Here is a 19,301-nt window from a genome sequence, read left to right as displayed (position 1 = left end):
CTTTGGACCAGGGCCGGTTCTCGGAATGCACATAAGAGGGGGCAGTCAGAAATGTGAAGGGGGCATGTTCTGTGCTGGCTGTGTGTCCAGATCTCAACCTGGAGAAGTGGATTGCACTCTGTCAGGCCTCTACACTAAGACCTGTCCAGCTTGGGTGTCCCACCTGAAGATTAAAGCTTCTGCTGGTATTGCTCTTAGGGCAAACCCCCTGACCACAATAAGGTGGCAATCTCTCAGGGGGGGAACATATAATATGAATGTTATATTAACTATTATTTGAGTTGTCATTAATCATTAGTTATATCACGGGTCATTACGACGAGTTTGGTGGAGTTTTTACTGCTTCTTCCAACTCCTACCGCGCTGACTGTAACTTGACACTCTCTGGCTGCGTCCTGCCTCATTTGCATACTCACAGTGATTGGATGTTTACGGAGGGGCGCGGAGTCCTGACAGCAGGCTGTGTGAGGACACACACTGCACCGACATTAGAGAAGAGAGGGGGCTGATTAACGTGTGTTCCTATCAGCGGATTTTTCACTTCTAAAAGTTTGATTCGAGGGGGCAGGACATCTGTTTGAGGGGGTGTTGCCCCCTCTTGCCACTGCTTTGGACCACTCTGCAACTGTCCAGTGCTTCTTTTCCATAGCCCAAGTCAGACCCTCCTTCCGTTGTCTTGAGTTCAGAAGTGGCTTGACCATGGGAATATGGCTATTGTAGGCCATTTCCCGGACACGTCTGTGAACAGTGGCTTTTGATACCTGGACTCCAGCTTCAGTCCACTGTCTTTGAAGCTCCCCCAAATTCTGGAAGCGACTATTCTTCACAATGCTGTTAAGGTCATCTCTATTGGTTGTGCAGCGTTTCCTGCCACATTTCCTGCTGAAATTGCACTCTGTGAACAGCTTGCTCTTTGAGAAATTTCTTTTTGTGTCTTACCCTCCTGATGGAGAGTGTCAATGATGGTCCTCTGGACAGCAGTCAGATCAGCAGTCTTCCCAATACTTGTGATTTAGTTTACTGAACCAAGCTGAGTGTTTTTCAAGGCTCAGGAAACCCTTGCAGGTGTTTCAAGTTAATTAGACCATTCAAGTGATTAGTTGAATACCCTACTAGTATACTTTTTCATGATATTCTAATATTTTGAGATAGGATATTTGAGTTTTCTTAAGCTGTATGCGCTAATCAGTAATATGAAAATAATAAGAGGCTTGCAATATTTTAGTTGGGTTGTAATGCATCCAGAATGAAAGACATTTTTTTAATTGGATTCCAGAAAATAAAGAACTTTATTACAATATTCTAATTTTCTGACAGTCCTGTGCGTTTCATTGTTACTACTGTCCATTGTTGTGCCGTTTGTCTGATCGCGGTTTGCTTCGTGTGCGCGCCGTTTGATTGACAGCTCCGGCGCGCTCATTTAAGTTTGCCTTGCATCGTACGAGTAGCCTTTACGCAGCGACACGGCGACTAACGGTCGCCAGCAAATGTATTTTGTTGTCTCGATCGATGACTTATGTTTGGTGTGTTGCAGGAGTATTTCATTTATGGTTATTTATTATTATTATTATTTTTGCCATTAATTCAGTAAAGCAATCAAAACTGAACCACGTCTTCCCTGCTGTGTTCTGACCGACACCCTGGGGCGAAAAGAGCATAACCATCCGAGCCAACACCCTACACAGTCCTCAGGCTCCCCAACAATAACGGTAGCAGTTTGCATTATTTTATTGCAATGTTTTTCCTTATTCAGATTTGTTTCGATACTACAGTTAGACTTCCCTTTGATGGTTAATGCAGTTATTGCAATTTTGTTGTTTTATCACAGTAGATTGGTTTATTTACATTTCGAAAACCACAAGCCATTAATTTACAAATGTGATTGCACTTTAGTTTACATATTTAAATGTTCAGATATTAAGATGTGATAGACCGTTTTTGCATGATTTGAATGAGGCAAAATAACATGCTTTTTCTCTCGAATATATTGTTATAATCATTTGTTTCAGATGTAATTATTTTCTGTCCAAAAATTAGATTCGGTGTTCGAAAAGTCTTTTTTCAAACTTGAGTCTTGAAAAAGAGGGTGTCGTCTTATAATAGGGGTCATCTTATATTCGGGCCAATACGGTACATTTCTTAACGTACAGTTGACAGTTTGGACAACTAGGTTGTTCAGCTTTGAGAATTTACAATCAGCAACAAACAACTGAGTTACTAAATGATGCCCAGGTTTTCATAGATTACATCATCAAGAGGGTTGTCCGAGATTTTGGCAGCAGCGATGCTGCTAACTAAAGATGATGAAGAGGGGGGAGGTGGTGTTGAAGAGGGACTCGATGATGGAGATGTTTTGTTCACTTGAGCATAGAGATGGGCAAAAGGGTCTGGTTTGGTTTCATCTTTATCAGACACTTCATCTTCCTTGCTCACGGGCACAGCATAAATTGGTTCATCCTCTGTCAAATGCTTGAAATGTTGCTCACTTGAACTGGCATTTTGTTCATTCTTGCCCACATTGACTTTATCATACACTTCTGAATAAACAGAATCTGGGTGACTGGTGATGGAGCAAGGGTGTGGTATGAATGACTTGGAGCCTAGATTTATAGTTTCTTTTGAAGTTGGAGGATGAAGGGGAAGAACACTTGCGGGGTCCACATACACATGAGACATGGTAGCTCTAGGTTTTGGTAAATTTTTGATGCAGTCAGCTGGGTTGGCATATTCCGCTTCAGGTTGACAACCATGAAGATCTCGAGAGGGTTTGTCAAATATTGGAACCATTGGGAGAGGCATGAGAGTGATTGGAGGTGGCTGTAATTGATTTTCGGATAAGTGAGCAGAACAATCTTGACATACCATATTGTCTTCTGTGCCGGGAGATGTGTCTATCTGTAAATTTGCGTTTTCCACAATGGAGACCGCACTGGTCATCTCTGGTATTTCAGGCAGAGGGGAATGAACTTGTTTCTTGGCAACTAAACCTTTATCTTCTTCCTGATGAAGGTTACTTGATGTAACAGCTAAAGTCTTTTGCTTGATTGTGCTCTGAATCAGGTTGAATATTTTCTCAGAGTGTTGTGTTTCAAAGGTGAATGTTCCAGGACCACTGTCACATCTTCTTCCTGCTTCAATCGTTAAGGCCAACTAGAAAACACACACACACAAACATGTTACTCTTTAATTTCATACGTATTCAGGGCCATGATGAAAAAGTATTTTTGGAGATATAAAACTATTAATATTAGACTCTATTAATTTAGCATTTTTCAAACAATAATATACAGATCTTTACACAAATAAAACACAGAAGACTAAAGAAACCCAATCCCACTGATACTTAAAAACACACAGAGCAAACTATTCCTGCATGCACATTTACTCTCACAAATAATAGAGCACTGAACAAAAGACAAGGGGAAACGCTAGAGGATGGATAAAAAACAATAATAATAATAAATATCAATGGTATAATAATAATAATAATATAATAATAAATAATACTCTTCACTAAAAAAATAGATGACACTAAAACAGTTTTGTTAAGATAATGATTAAATTACAGGTCTCTCAGTGGAGCGACAGCAGGTGCTGGTCTTGGACTTATGCATTTACTGTTGTATTTACTGTTTGCCATTCACCCAATAAAATGACTATTTTACTCTGACTGACTTTAAAAATAAAATTACAACTTTATTCCTATATTGTATATCTACACTTTTATTCCATGGTATTTCCGGGACCAGATGGAAATCTAGAGTCAGTACCGTCATTGAGAAGACTCTAACGACATGGTTTATTGCAGAAGCGGTTCTGAATTTGAAGGCTTTTTAATTTTTGTGAGGAGCAGTTCAACAGATGTATGAACGTAAAATGCAAAGCAAGAATATTGTTGTACATGTTCCTGTAACCAATTCAAATGTCAATTCAATGTGCAATTTGCTTTGAATGTTTTTAATTATTCATACATTTGAAAACCCTTACCTTATCTTTACCATATCGTCTTAGCAGTTCATACGGCCATTGTCTTACAATGTTGACTTTCTGGGTATCTTTCAAAAGCAGGGTCTTTTGTCCAACCTGTAGCCAGTATGATCCTTGCAGTCCACAACGTATTGCTGCATCTGTCCTTTGCACCACCACACTGAACTCTGAGGAGACAAAAGATGAGTATACGGAAATGTATTACCACGCTAGTTGTATTAATATTCGATGAATGACACTTTAAACTTCATGAGCATAATTTATCCAAAGACTGTTCTATTTTGTCCCCCATTGAAACCAGAATAAAAACATACCGTTTTTTTCCATGTATAATGCGCCCCCATGGATAATACGCACCCTAAAAATGGCATGTTGATGCTGGAAAAAAGCCTGTACCCATGTATTATACGCACCCAAATTTTGACTCCTACTTAAGTCCGTAAAATTATTTCAGAAAAAAGATCTTTGGGAACAACCGGATGTTATTCTGCCGGTCAGTATCACTGCGCATGCGCTAGCAAACTCGATAGCGAAGTATTGTTTCGGACTTGTTTCGGGTACATTGTGACAGCAAACGAGCAGGTGATCGAGCAAGTGTCTGATACGAGAGCATTGTGTTCGTATGGAGCGTGTTTGAAGTGAACAGCAGAGAAGAAAGCGCATCTGTAATAGCGGCCTCCGTATCATATCCGGATAAAAAAATAAAATAAAAAAAAATATATTTTTGTATAATGTATAATGCGCACCCCAGATTTTAGGACAATAAATTAGTTAAATTTTGTGCATTATACATGGAAAAAAACGATATTTATTGAAAAGGGTAGGGGGTCATGTGGTGGAGAAATATTAAAGCAGTACAGTAGACATTACCATCATTTGTCATTGCATATATCTGATTTTCCTCCATACGAAGCTCATTAGTGTCTGAGCCAGTGCTCCTCTGAGGAGAGAGAAACGTCACCAATTAACTTAACCGAAGACATCTTGGTTTAGAGAGACAACTGTGTGTGCAAAAGAAAAGCATTGACAGTTATCAAACACAATATAATTTGTGGTCTAACCTGAAAGGTTCCTTGACAAAGTTTCTCTACCCAGTCCACACAATCATCTTTTTGTGTAGCAAAAACCAATGTTCTGTCTTGCGACTCCACACAAAAAGCGGACATGTTTTCCTAAAAACAGACATCATTTTTTAATCGACTATTGCTATTTATGTACAGTATGTAGAAATCCTACATAATAATTACAGGCACCATGGGACAGGCTTCAGCATTTGATGGGAGTCTTTGGACACTTATAAGCTCAGAGAGTCGGACCACTTTGACCTTGCTTTCTTGCAACTGGTGGTGTCTCTTCAGCGCTCCAATATGTTCCCTTGCTCCACCGCCACCTGCAACATATGAGCAACAGAAAAATTTCACAATAGTGTCCATTATCATATAGCCTCATTTCTTAGAAGGGAGTGTTTTCTTTTAAAAAATAAACGCAGAACCCCTAGACAGATGCCTGTGCAAATAAAATAGGTGTCACTACGGTCATTACAACAAATTGCAGTAAATATTTTTAAAACATATTATGCAACATTTATAATAATTGTACAACATGATGGTCGACTGGTTGGGTTCATATTGCAGAGGTTGCGGGTTCAATTCCGGCTCCGTCGTGTGTTTTCTCTGGGTACTCATGGTAGGCCGATTGAGCACTATAAATTAGCTGGCTACCAGTTCATGGTGTCCCCTGCCTACTGCCCAGAGTCAGCTGGGATACGCTCCAGCACGCTCACAATTCTCGTGAGAAGTGTTTCAGAAAATGTATGGATATAAAACTGGTAAATAAACTGTAATTTAATTGCATTATACTATGATGTAAGTAAGCACCATGATGCCTTCACATTTCCAGACATTATTCATCACTCATTATTTGAGTCCTATACTTCAATTTTGGTTGCAACACTCTTCAGCTACTCATTTGTGAGACCTGACTCACTTACTCACTGACTGACTCACTTTGTTCTAGGTGATCTTAACAGGGCGAACCTCGCACACGAACTCCCCAGATACAGACAGCACGTAACGTGTCCCACCAGAGGGGCACAGACTCTGGACCACTGCTACACCGTGATCAAGGATGCATACCACTCTGCGGCTCGGGCAGCTTTAGGACTATCGGACCACTGTCTAGTTCATCTGATCCCGGCCTACAGGCAGAAACTAAAAACTTCTAAGCCTGTGGTGAGGACTGTGAGGAAGTGGACAGTGGAGTCAAGGCAGGACCTCCAAGCCTGCTTTGACTGCACCGATTGGGGAGCTTTCGAAGCTGCAACTTCAGACTTGCATGAACTCACTGACACTGTCACATCATATATCAGTTTTTGTGAGGATCTGTGTGTGCAGACTAAGACCTTCTGCACGTACAACAACGACAAACCTTGGTTTACACCGAACCTCAGGAGGCTGCGAAAAGTCAAGGAGGAGGCCTACAGGAGCGGCGACCGCGAGCTGTTCAGGCAGACCAGAAACACGCTGAACCGAGAGGTCAGGAAAGCCAGGAGGTGTTACGGGGAGAACCTGAAGAGACACCTCTCTGCCAATCCTGATCCCTCAACGGTGTGGAAAGGTCTGCAGAGCATCACGGGCTACAAGAAACGAACCACCCGTCCTGTAGAGAGCCCAAGACTTGCTAACCAGCTAAACAAGTTCTACTGCAGGTTTGATCGGTCCTCCCACACAACGGGACCTCCTGCAACACAATCTACATACTCACCTCTCCCCACAACTGCTCCGTCCACACCTCTATCATCGTTGTCACCCACTCACTCTCTTGCAGAGGCCGCGCCCGCACTCCAGGTCCGCGAGGAGGAAGTGCGCCAGATGTTCCGGAGACAAAAGACCAGGAAGGCACCGGGCCCAGACGGCGTGTCACCTTCCTGCTTGAAAGTCTGCGCTGAGCAGCTGGCGCCCACCTTTGCACGGATCTTCAACCGTTCTCTGGAGCTGTGTGAGGTGCCCTCGTGCTTCAAGAGCTCCACCATCGTTCCAGTAGCCAAGAAGCCCGCCATCACAGGTCTGAATGACTATAGACCCGTCGCACTGACATCTGTGGTCATGAAATCGTTCGAGAGGTTAGTGCTGAACCACCTGAAGGAGGTCACGGGCCCCCTGCTTGACCCCCTCCAGTTTGCCTACCGGGCAAACAGGTCAGTGGATGATGCGGTCAACATGGGACTGCACTACATCCTGCACCACCTGGACACCCCAGGAACGTACGCCAGGATCCTGTTCGTGGACTTCAGCTCGGCGTTCAACACCATCGCCCCTGACATCCTCCAACAGAAGCTCATCCAGCTTGCGGTGCCTGCCTCCACCTGTCAGTGGATCACCAGCTTCCTGACCAACAGGAGACAACGTGTGAGGCTGGGGGGCATCACATCTGACACCCGGACCACCAACACTGGAGCCCCTCAGGGTTGCGTCCTCTCCCCACTGCTCTTCTCCCTCTACACCAATGATTTCTCCTCAGGTGACTCCCCTGTGAAGCTCCTGAAGTATGCAGACGACACCACTCTCATCGGACTGATCCAGGACGGTGATGAGACTGCGTACAGACAGGAGGTGGAGCGGCTGGTCCACTGGTGCAGTCAAAACCATCTGGAGCTGAACCCGCTCAAGACCGTGGAGATGACAGTGGATTTCAGACGAGACCCTTCACCACTTTTACCCCTCACTATCCGCAGTAATACTATTCTTTCCACAGACACCTTCAAGTTCCTGGGAACCACAATCTCTCGGGACCTGAAATGGACTGGCCACATAGACTCTGTCCGGAAGAAGGCCCAGCAGAGGCTGTACTTCCTGAGACAGCTCAAGAAGTTCAACCTGCCGCGAGAGCTTCTGAAGACCTTCTACACTGCCATCATCCAGTCTGTCCTCTGCACCTCCATCACTGTCTGGTTTGGATCGGCCTCCAAACAAGACAAGCACAGACTACAACGGACAATCAGAACTGCAGAAAAGATCATTGGAATCAACCTCCCATCTATCCAAGACTTGTACCTGTCCAGGACCAGGAATCGGGCAAGGAACATCTCTACAGACCCTTCACACCCGGGTTGCAGTCTGTTTGAACTACTCCCCTCCGGACGGCGTTATAGAGCTCGGTACGCCAAAACCAGCAGACACAGAGACAGCTTCTTCCCCCAGGCTGTTGCTCTGATGAACTCACACCACTCATAGAGTCTCAGAGACATTACTGTGCAATAACATCCTGCTCCTCACACCTTTTTGAATTTGTCTACACTGGTTTTGCCATTATTCACATGTCCTGAATGTTGTTGTCACCTAAATGTTGAACAGAGGGTGTGTTTCTACCGAAGTCAAATTCCTTGTTTGGCACGCTCAAACATGGCGAATAAAAAACTCTTGAATCTTGAATCTTGAATCTCTTAATTTTGGAACTCAAAGTCTCAGTTTAAGTCCAAACGGAATAGTCCATGTGTGCCGATGTACATCCCTGGACCTGAGATATGCTCACATTAAGGGTGGTCTTCCAACCATCCATCCAATTCCTGAACTGGTCATTGTATTGGTCCAATTATAAATCCATTCGCTTGTGTCATTCTATTTACTAGTTAGCGCAAATCTAACCAGAGCTTGTGTCCTTGGCAGGCTCCAGCAGCATCCAACAAGTTAACGTTAAAGTCCCAGTGATCATTGTCACACACACATCTAGATGTGGTAAAATTTGTCCTCTGCATTTAACCCATCCCCATGTGATTTTGATCCATCCCCTGGGGAAGAGGGGAGGAGTGAGCAGCAGCGGTGCCACGCCCGGGAATCATTTGGTGATCTAACCCCCCAATTCCAACCCTTAATGCTGAGTTCCAAGCAGGGAGGCAATGGGTCCCATTTTTATAGTCTTTGCAGTGGCGTAGTCAAGCCGGGGCGAGCCGGGGCGGCGCCCCGGTTAGGACTCCCTGCGCCCCGGTTGAAAAAAAAAAAAAATCGAGCTTTTTCGATTCTTCATTTTCATGCCGTTTTTTTCTTTCAGTCTTGCACGAATGTGCTTGCGCTATTCTATGTGCGCGATGTTATCCATTCACCGTTTGCCTCCCGGACCCGGATGTTGTTTTAGCGATCAGCGAGCGGCGTGGGTGATGTTCGATTTTTTTTCCTGTGGGCAGCTAACAATAGTGCAGAATTGAGATATGAGAGCCAGGTCAAGGATTGGAAGAAAGAAAGAAATGGGTCAAAGGATATTTAACACAGTGTATTATATGTTTCTTTGAGCATGTGTACAGTTTTGACATATTTGGTTGATTCATGGATTAAAATTTCATTTTGATAATCCATTTGTACTGACAGCAAATGCCAAACTTAAATTAAGACCAAACACACATTATCCTGAAAAAAAATAATAATAAGGTTAATCTTATGGTAAAGTCAACCACCTCTATTCACTATTCATTTGTATAGTTGATTGACGGAGTAATGTAGGCTATATGTAACTTGGCTAACGCATAGGTCTGGAGATATTTAACAAAGATTTGTTTCCATTCATTTTATATTGTATTTGGTTACATTTAGTTGTATTTATACCATCTTAAACACCATTACGCTGAAAAAGATTGCAGCGACACAAAAATACGTACCCATTTCTACACCCAGGCGCATTTGCATTGTATACTAAAATTGAGTCCCAGATTCAAATCGTTAAACAGTATTTATATGATAAACAATCCTTCGGAACACTTTTAACAGGTGAAATAATTTGCATCACTACTGAATATAAAACATTTCTTATCATGGCAGCCATTTTGACTTTTTTGGGTCAACTCAGAGTGGAGTGTTTCAAAATGACTCTACTAATGAATATACCAGCCTCAGAGCTACTTCTATTTTTGCAGCTTGAGCATTCTTTATTCTTTTGGCAAATGTCAAAGGAGCATTTTAATTCTTATGTGGTTATTTGCAGGAATATTGGATTCATCATATGTAATGTGTAAACCATCGAGGCATGCATGCAAGTGTAAACAGATAACAAGAGAAAATGTGCATCCGGTGAGCTTACATAACTTCATCTCCACAATCCTGGGGTCTATTTAAGCTGTCAAATTTACTTTTCATCTTCTGCTGCTCACCCTGCTGTTGGATGCATGTTTTTTGTTGCTCACACACACACAGGCACAGCACACACACACACACACACACACACACGCACGCACGCATGCACACACAACACATACACACATATACATGCATGCACACACAACACACACACGCACACACTTAAACACGCAAACACACACACAAATCTAATCACCAGCCAGTAGCTACCTATGTCTGAGTCTGTATATGTACTGAGCTTAAAAGCATGTATACAAATCCATAAAGAATATCCATCTGTCTTGCCGGCCGTCCATCCATCCATCATCCAATAATGCATCCATAACTGACTTATGTTTCAGGGAAGTCTCACCTCCCAATAAAACCCAACTATTCCTGTTTATCACTACAATTATGCTGACTGACCCTGACTCGACTCAACATTTAGCCCAGTCTCATTTACAAATCTACTTGGCTCGACTCGACTAGTTTTTTCTGGTACCTACTAGCCCGGTTTTAAAACGTGACAACGTGATGGAAATACTCTGGAGGCCAATGATTGGTCCAAGACAACTGTCATCAATGTGCGGCTACGCAAACCACCATCCAGGTAAAACAGACGCCGTTAACAGACGAAGAGAGGAAAAATAATTACTGAAATAAATAGTAAATAAATACTTTTAACATTATTAGTTTACGAAGATGGGAAGAGGCAGCTGGATAGATCCATGAGAGACCAAAAGGTGTTCATCCACACAAACCATTGTTTTTGTCAGTGTGCGCAGTGCACGTGAGATATGGTCCCTGTAACATGACGTAACTAGCAAAATGAGTAGGGGCTGCCGGGTAGTGACAGTGGCAGTAGAGATGAACTGTTTTTGGTGTAGAGCCAAGTAGAGTAGAGCAGCGTGGACCAATCCATGACTCGGATTAATTTGACCCTATTGACAAATAATCTGTGTTCTCTGTACTCTAATCTGTAGAGACGTGAACATTTTTAACAAAGATGAATCTACAAAAATAATGTGTAAAAACACTCGTCATCAATTTAAGAGCAATCAAAATACCTTTTAAAACACACAATTTAGAAGATTGGCAAAAACTGGGGTCGCGGGCGTGTTGGAGCCTATCACAGATGTCATCAAGCAGGAGACGGGGTACACCCTGAACTGGAGCACACAGAGACGAACAGCCATTCACACTCGCACTCACACCTAGGGGCAATTTGGAGTGCTCAATCGGCCTACCAAGCATGTTTTGGGGATGTGGGAAGAGCCCTGAGTGCCCAGAAAAAAACCATGCAGGCAGGGGGAGAACATGCAAGCTCCCCACAGGGAGGGCCGGAGGTGGAATAAAACCCGCACCCTCCGAACTGTGAGGCAGACATGTGCCATGTATCACTTTCATACGGAATGGGAGTTGGACTTTTTTTTACCTCATTGAATGGGTTGTCATACCCTTTAGCACAGCTTCATCTAGTGCAGGGGTCTCAAACTCCAGTCCTCGGGGGCCGCATTCCTACATGTTTTCCAAGTTTCCCTCGTTAAACACACCTGATTCAAATGATCAGTTCATCCTCACGTTCTGCAGGAGCCTGATAATTGAATCAGGTGTGTTTAACGAGGGGAAACTTGGAAAACATGGAGGAATGCGGCCCCCGAGGACTGGAGTTTGAGACCCCTGATCTAGTGGATGCATAACGCAACCCTAGTCAATCCCAGTTTGATGCAGTAGTTTCTGCGCCTTTTAATCCAGGGCACCCTATATATGAAAACATTTCTGAAATAAAAAATTCAATGAAGGTGTGCTTTATAATCCACTGCGTTTTATAGTGCAGAAAATACTGGAGTTAAATTCCAATACAAAAGTTTATACTACAGCCATAGATGACAAATACATCACAAATAAAAAGTATTGGTGCTCATCCATTCATTTCCTGACTCATGTAACCTTACTAGGGTAGCAGGTGTGCTGGATGGTACCGATGTTCATTAATGTGTGTTCTCCCGATTTAAATAAATAAATAAATAAATAAATACTGTCATTGAGTGAGAATTAGCCAGACAATTACAGGGTGCTTATTGGTACTCTAATGCAGATAAAAAGTAAGATGAATGTACCTGCTATAAACTGAATCTCCAATCGACCAACCCCATTGTTGCTGGGTGGAACCAGTGACAACAACACAGGCTTCCATTTCTAAAAGGAAAGAGAAAAGCACTACATAGATAATAAATACATTGTGATTACGTTTGTTTAGTTAGTACTTTATTTAGAAGTAGTATCCAATCATAGTTAAGACGAGGTTTTCCCTCACTGTGGTGTGACAATATCTGCTATACAGGAATCTGTATCACAAAAACTCGTTGTGTTTCAACATGCCTCGTTTGGACTCCGCTCCTGCTTGCTCACTTGCACAACAGTTGTACAGTCGTGTTTAACCATAAAGAGGAAAGAATGAAAATTATTCTATTTAAATTCTCTAAATCAAGCAATCATTCCAATGAACAAACTGCATCATGCACTACGGTATAATTACACTGCTTATGAAATGACTTTATGAAATTATGAAATATTAACTCTAAGGTTCTGATGAAGCACAGCTGGTCCTCCTATTGTATGTGGGATATGAATAGTTTCAATAGTCGAATACAAACAGAACTTTAGAGTATTTTCAGGTTAATTTTGTCAAAACAAAAACATAATTTCACTTGAAAATCACGAAACCAACCTCGTCATTTCACACAGATTTCTACTTACTTTGCCAGCTTTGCGAGGTTGTAAGTAAACCTGCCCTGTTTTCGTAGGAGAATCCATCAAGGAAGCAAAAACATTATTACGGATCTTTGAATTCAATAAAGACTTGAGCAGCTTGCTTTCGTCTTTTTTCCCTCCCTCTTAGAGAAGGGCGTGTCTATATCCAGGAATGTTTGTAACATGAGCCTCACCTGGAAGTGTGCTTTTAGGATAAGGAAATATAACGAGTTCAAGAGTATTTGACAATATACACACATTACACAGACAATAAATGTTTCATACATTCATCACGTTTTTTTTCCTAATTTTCCTCTGCATTTTACATTTATTTTCATCAATTTTCTCTTCCTTATTTTACTTTCTTTCTGACTGGGAAATAACCAAAATTGTTTTCCTGTTTTGCTTAGTTGTTGGGATTGGCTGCTGACCCCTGCAAGAGTATAAACATTTTACACAATGTGAAATATTTATGTAAAACCAAACAAATGAAGGAAATAAAATCCAAACCGACATTATAGAATACACATATACAAGAGTAAAACCATTAAAAAAATTTGTCAAATATGGGAAATGTCTCAAACCTTTCAGGAAACTGGTCCTTAAGAGCCCCTATCCCGCCTGTTGTAGGTGTGTCCCCATACTCCTACACAGCTGACTCAAAGCCTGGGTAAAAGCCAGGAAAGCCTGATAAGGATCACAATGATTTGTAGTATGGGCTCTTCGGACAACAAGGAAATTTCAGTGTCCTACATTACATGAACAAGACAATAACAATTACACTATCGGTCATGAGGTCATTGAACCAGAAAGACTAATTTCTCATAAGTTACCCAGGCTCTTGTTGACAGATTGACTTTTTCTGTGTCATGGAATCTTAATTGACAAATTTGATTAGACAGCAGCTTTTCATATATCAATTGAGGTCATTTTACCATATGACATCCTTGCTTCCATTTTTTTAATTACCTATTCATCCAGCCTCTGTGTTTGGCCTCAAAGACATATCATAGTTAATTCCACAGGAAGCACATCTGTGAAACATAATACCAAGTAGAAGCTTGATACTATCCCACAAATGATTACCGTTTTTTTCCGTGTATAGTGCGCCCCCATGTATAATACGCACCCTAAAAATGGCATGCTGATGCTGGAAAAAAGCCTGTACCCATGTATAATACGCACCCAATTTTTATGAATTTTTTATATGTGACTTGTTTCCCATATACAGACAGGACCTCATTTGTCGTTCTTCCTCTTTGCTACAGTACATTACATTTCCAGTTGAAGATATTACTAATTATTATATACAAGAGTGGTTGATGTGTGTCTGGGTGCTTCAAAAAATTACCGTTTTTTTCCGTGTATAGTGCGCCCCCATGTATAATACGCACCCTAAAAATGGCATGCTGATGCTGGAAAAAAGCCTGTACCCATGTATAATACGCACCCAATTTTTATTAATTTTTTTTTTTTTTTTTAAGTCCCAATGATCGTCACACACGCAGGGAGGCAATGGGTCCCATTTTTATAGTCTTTGGTATGGTCTTAACTAGGCTGGATGTAATTTTTTTTGTTGGCGTTGATTTCTCCGACTGCCCGTAAACGCACCACCGCGCTCCGTGCGCGCACGGGAAAGAGGCGTGCGGACGTGAAAAAGGCGGCTCTGTATGGGAGAGAGTTTTGGAAACCAAAACTTGCCCCTCGTCGTGACTCGGAGCCGCAACAAAAACGTTTCGGATTTGTGTAGGGTACATTGTGACAGACAGCAAACGAGCAGGTGATCGAGCAAGCGTCTGATACGAGAGCATTGCGGTCGTATGGAGCGTGTTTGAAGTGAACAGCAGAGACGAAAGGAACAAGGCAAAGTGTTGTGAAATAAAATATTACCTGTAATACGCATTTTGTTATTTGCTGATTGAAACTGCTAATTAAACTGTGAATTGAAACTAATAGGTGGAGAACTTAACTCTCGCTCTTTATATAGCTGACGTGTCTTGCGCATCCGTTCTGCGCATCTGTAATGGCGGCCTCCGTATGACGTCCGGTCCGCGATGGAGATTAAAAAACAAACAATATTTGACAATAACACACCATCAAGGATTGCACAATCGCATCAAACGATGTGTCGTCAATTATGAATTTTACTAAGTGTGTTGGGCAGGATGGCTGAATGCGATGCGCGATTGACAACAAACAAGAAGAAAGGTCATTTCAAGTTTCATTTCGAGGGAGATTTGTCATGTCTCGTCCCCAGTTTTGCTATGTGTCTAGGTTGCCATAGTTTCTGTTCGCGTCGCCCCTTTTTTCCTGTGTCACCTCAATCGATGTAACGTGTTTTGTATTTAAGTCCTGTCTGCCCCTCGCTCACCGTCGGATCATTGCATGTGTTACTGTCATGATGTCTGTTTGGTTTCTGTTCCTGTCTTTGGTAATGTCACCCTGTCTTTTTGTTCCACGACTTTGTCGGTCAGTCCTGTTGTTGGTTTTGTTGTACCATGACTTTCTTTAAAAAAAAATAAATAAATAAATAAATAAAATTTTTTGTACCCATGTATAATGCGCACCCCAGATTTTAGGACAATAAATTAGTTAAATTTTGCGCACTATACACGGAAAAAAACGGTAACTCTTCCGCATGGATGAGGAAGCCCCTATACTGCATCGGAAAGCAGTGAGGGTTAAAAGACAATACATGTAGTAAACCTTTTGAAAGTTCATCACTCAATGTTTTAGTTGCCTCTGTACATGCTTTGTCAGCTCTGAAAGAACAAGACCAAATATATCCTTGGAAAAACATTCTAAGTGATAAAGCATGTCTTTACTAAATAAATTAAGCTACAAGTACAACTGTTTCTGCTGTATGATTTCGAGAAAATTCACATTGGATGCTTTCATTATGATTTCACCTTGACCAAAGGAAGTTCTTGGGAGTTCCCCTGATTTGGCAAGCAACAAATAACTAGCAATCACTTTATCTTTGACGAAGTAAAGTTTTTATTGATTGTTTTGACACAGCTGTCAAGTCAAAATTGACATTTTCAAAACAGTTAACGCGGAGGGCTAAAAGCATGCTACAGTGGTCGAAATTACACATTTAGATAGATAGATAGATCTTTGTCATTGTAACATGTACAACGAAATTTAAAAAGTGCCAACCGATCCGCGCATGAGATAAAAAAATAAACAGAATAGATAGAATAAAAGATTTAAAAAATACAAGCTAAAACCCACAGAAGAAGAACATACACAGGCATAATCATTTACGTTTAGCTGCATTCAATGCGACTACCGCTGTAGGGTAAAAACTGTTGGCAAATCTGCTAGTCCTTGACCTAATTGCTCTGTAGCGTCTGCCTGATGGCAACAGTTCGAAAAGGGAGTGGCCAGGGTGGGAAGTGTCCTTCAGAATGTTCTGTGTTTTTTTGAGACAGCGGGTTCTGTGTAGCTCTTCCAGTGTGGGGAGAGGGCAGCCAATGATCTTCTGTGCTGTGTTGATGACCCCTTGGAGTTTTTTCCTCTGAGCAGCAGTGCAGCTGGAGTACCAAACACATATGCAGTATGTTAAAGTGCTTTCTATGGAGCAGCGATAGAAGGACACCAGCAGTCTTTGTGTAATGCTGTGTCTCCTCAGCACCCTTAAGAAGTAAAGTCTCTGCTGGGCCTTTTTAAGCAGCTCAGAGGTGTTCACGCCCCAGGTGAAGTCCTCCTCGATGTGGACACCCAGGTAGCGGAAGGACGACACCCTCTCCACACAGACCCCGTTTAGAATAGAATAGAATAGAATAGAATAGAATAGAATAGAATAGAATAGAATAGAATAGAATAGAATAGAATAGAATAGAATAGAATAGATCTTTATTTGTCATTGTCACACATGTACAACGAAATTTAAAAAGTGCCAACCGATCAGCGCATGAGATAAAAAATAAATAGAATAAAAAGATAAAAAAATACAAGCTAAAAACCCACAGAAGAACATACACAGACAAAATCATTTACGTTTAGCGGCATTCAATGTGACTCCCGCTGTAGGGTAAAAACTGTTGGCGAATCTGCTAGTCCTTGACCTAATTGATCTATAGCGTCTGCCTGATGGCAACAGTTTGAAAAGTGAGTGGCCAGGGTGGGAAGTGTCCTTCAGAATGTTCTTTGTTTTTGTCCTCCTCGATGTGGACTCCCAGGTAGCGGAAGACTTTTGTTTGCAAAAGGCAATACCTGTCCCAAAACATTTAAAATACTGAAATTGAAATTTTGCCTTTATACAACTAAATTTTGACACAAGTGTATGAGCACCAATAAATCATTATACAATGTGCAACAAAATACAAAACACAGCATTCGTGCCAATCAGTGCACCATTCCAACCTACGGTACGTAGCTTACATGCCAGTGCCGTTTGTAATCAGATTTGCCCTCTTGCAAAAAAATGCATCAAGAATCAAATGAGCTTTGATGCAAATTATTTTTTATTCTTTTTATATTTTTATTATTATTTTTTCAGACTGTGGCTGACAAATGAAATATTCACACATAGAATACATGGAAATAAAAATAAAATCCATTACTGTGTGAGAAATGAGGAACATTTTAAAATAATCTTTTACTAAAGAGAACAAAAATCTACAGTAGGCCTATACCAGGGGTGGCCAACCAGTCAGAGACTAAGAGCCACATTTTTTACTGTGTACCGCAAAGAGCCACATCACTCCACCTCCAGGGGGATGGGTTTGCCCCTGCTCCTTTGCAGGATTTCACCTCATGCGCATGCGCGTTTGACGAAAATACCATATTGAACTCAAGCGAAGCGAACACGCAGCGTTTGACGAAAATACCATATTGAACTCAAACGAAGCGAACACGCAGCGTTTGACAAAAATACCATATTGAACTCAAACGAAGCGAAGACGCACAAAAACAAACAAACAAATAAACCCACAAATGTTGATATGAACGTAGAGGAGCCGCATGAAACCCGGCAAGGAGCCGCATGCGGCTCGCGAGCCGAACGTAAAGGAGCCGCATGAAACCCGGCAAAGAGCCGCATGCACCTCGCGAGCCGCGGGTTGGCCACCCCTGGCCTATACTATAAGAGTATACGAGAAAGCCACAAGTGATACTCCTCCATTTCTTCTTCTGAGCCCTTTCAGCTATACCTCCACTTCGCACACAGGCTCCACTTCCTATGACCCCTTTACAATAGAATAGAGTAGAATGCCCTTTATTGTCATTTTACAACTTAGTTGTACAACGAAATTCGGATAGCTGCTCCCTTCATAGTGCAAACTTTACAAAATTTAAAAAAGTATAAAAGGTAATCTGAGAATAAAAGTGAAAGATCTTATTTACAGTATAGCTATTGGTCTAAGAATGAAAGTAAAAAAAAAATCTTATTTACAGTATGTTCAATGTGGGTATATGTATTAACATGAATGAGGTTTGTACAGAAAGTAGAAAATAAATAGTTATTGCACGTAGTTTTTAAAAGAGTATCGATGTTGTATTATAGCTCTTGTATATGTTGTATTTTACCTCTTACTCTCACTCTACCTCTCATCTGCTTTAGACCTCCTCGACATTTTGTAAAGAAGTGTCAGACAGGTGCTTTTAATGAATGGATAGTATTCAGGGAGTTTCAAAATGCTCGAAGCATATGGTCTCTGTTCGGTAACTACAGCTAAAACAATGGAGTTTGGACTTCTTGAATGACATCTGTGTTAATTGTTTTGCCAAACGGTGGGAAAACTGTGTCAATCCAAGGAGAACATGTTAACACATTTGCATGAGGTTTCTCCTGCTCATCTGAGATGGTGATGATGAAGACGGAGAGGTTCCCAGTTTCTTCAGATAGGTCAAAGCAATCAATAAAAACTGTGATCGCTTTCGGTGGAAGTAAGTCACTCATGATAAAGTACATTGTGGCTATTGGCTCCTTTGGAAAAAAAAACTTTAATAAATCTGCCAGACAGTTGAAGCACCCAGTTTTTTATGTGTGGCGTACTCGTATAATAAGGTAATTAGTGAAAAAAATGCTGTTTTGTGTGTGTGTGTGTGTGTGCCTGCGTGTGTGTGTGCGTGTGCGTACGTGTGTGTGCGCATGATTGTGTGTGCGTGCGTGCGTGCGTGTGTGCATGTGAATGTGTGTGTTTGTAAGTGTGTGCGTTTGTGCATGCGAGCATGCGTGCATGCTTGTGTCTTTGCATGTCTGTAAGTACATGCGTGTGAGCAACATATATTTATAACATGTTCTGCATTTCACTGTCAGTTGCAGAATGGCTTGAATGAGGATCATCTGCCCTCAGAGGAAGGTCACCTTTAGAGATACACTTATATTAACTACACTGTGTGCATGAAGGATTTACTGTTTGGGGTAAATGTCTGTCATATCATTTGTCTCTGCTGACATTTCTTTTACAGAGATGACTTGTTATTCGATAGATTAAACAAATGCAGATGATA

The 19,301-nt window shown here is 41.6% G+C and overlaps 1 protein-coding gene across 3 annotated transcripts; it reads right to left on the bottom strand.

Moving 5' to 3' along the window:
* Window positions 1-1,906: 1,906 nt before the first annotated feature.
* On the bottom strand, window positions 1,907-12,998 carry LOC133151467 (docking protein 1-like). Of its 3 annotated transcripts, none has more exons than XM_061274527.1 (7): window positions 12,849-12,998; window positions 12,209-12,287; window positions 5,235-5,377; window positions 5,049-5,159; window positions 4,858-4,927; window positions 3,988-4,154; window positions 1,907-3,150 (listed from the first exon to the last, which is right to left on the bottom strand). In XM_061274527.1, the coding sequence occupies exons 1-7, from the start codon at window positions 12,903-12,905 to the stop codon at window positions 2,218-2,220; spliced, it is 1,560 nt and encodes a 519-aa protein (XP_061130511.1). In that variant the 5' UTR covers window positions 12,906-12,998; the 3' UTR covers window positions 1,907-2,217. The 3 variants fall into 3 exon arrangements, with proteins under 3 accessions (XP_061130511.1, XP_061130512.1, XP_061130513.1); XM_061274528.1 differs by having other exon boundaries at window positions 5,241-5,377; XM_061274529.1 differs by having other exon boundaries at window positions 1,908-3,150; window positions 5,313-5,377.
* Between the last annotated feature and the right edge of the window lie 6,303 nt (window positions 12,999-19,301).

The sequence above is a fragment of the Syngnathus typhle genome, linkage group LG3 (genome assembly GCF_033458585.1).
Source record: "Syngnathus typhle isolate RoL2023-S1 ecotype Sweden linkage group LG3, RoL_Styp_1.0, whole genome shotgun sequence".
NCBI classification, from domain to species: Eukaryota; Metazoa; Chordata; class Actinopteri; order Syngnathiformes; family Syngnathidae; genus Syngnathus; species Syngnathus typhle.
The sequence above is the reverse complement of the archived record's forward strand: the minus strand, read 5'-3'. Positions and strand labels throughout refer to the sequence as shown.

Excerpts from the sequence above, each read along its gene's own strand:
- LOC133151467 (XM_061274527.1), bottom strand. The coding sequence starts at position 12,905 with ATGGATTCTCCTACGAAAACAGGGCAGGTTTACTTACAACCTCGCAAA. Across the intron at positions 5,378-12,208 it reads GGAGATTCAGTTTATAGCAG|GTGGCGGTGGAGCAAGGGAA; the intron begins GTACATTCATCT and ends CATATGTTGCAG. Across the intron at positions 4,155-4,857 it reads ATATGCAATGACAAATGATG|AGTTCAGTGTGGTGGTGCAA; the intron begins GTAATGTCTACT and ends TTGTCTCCTCAG.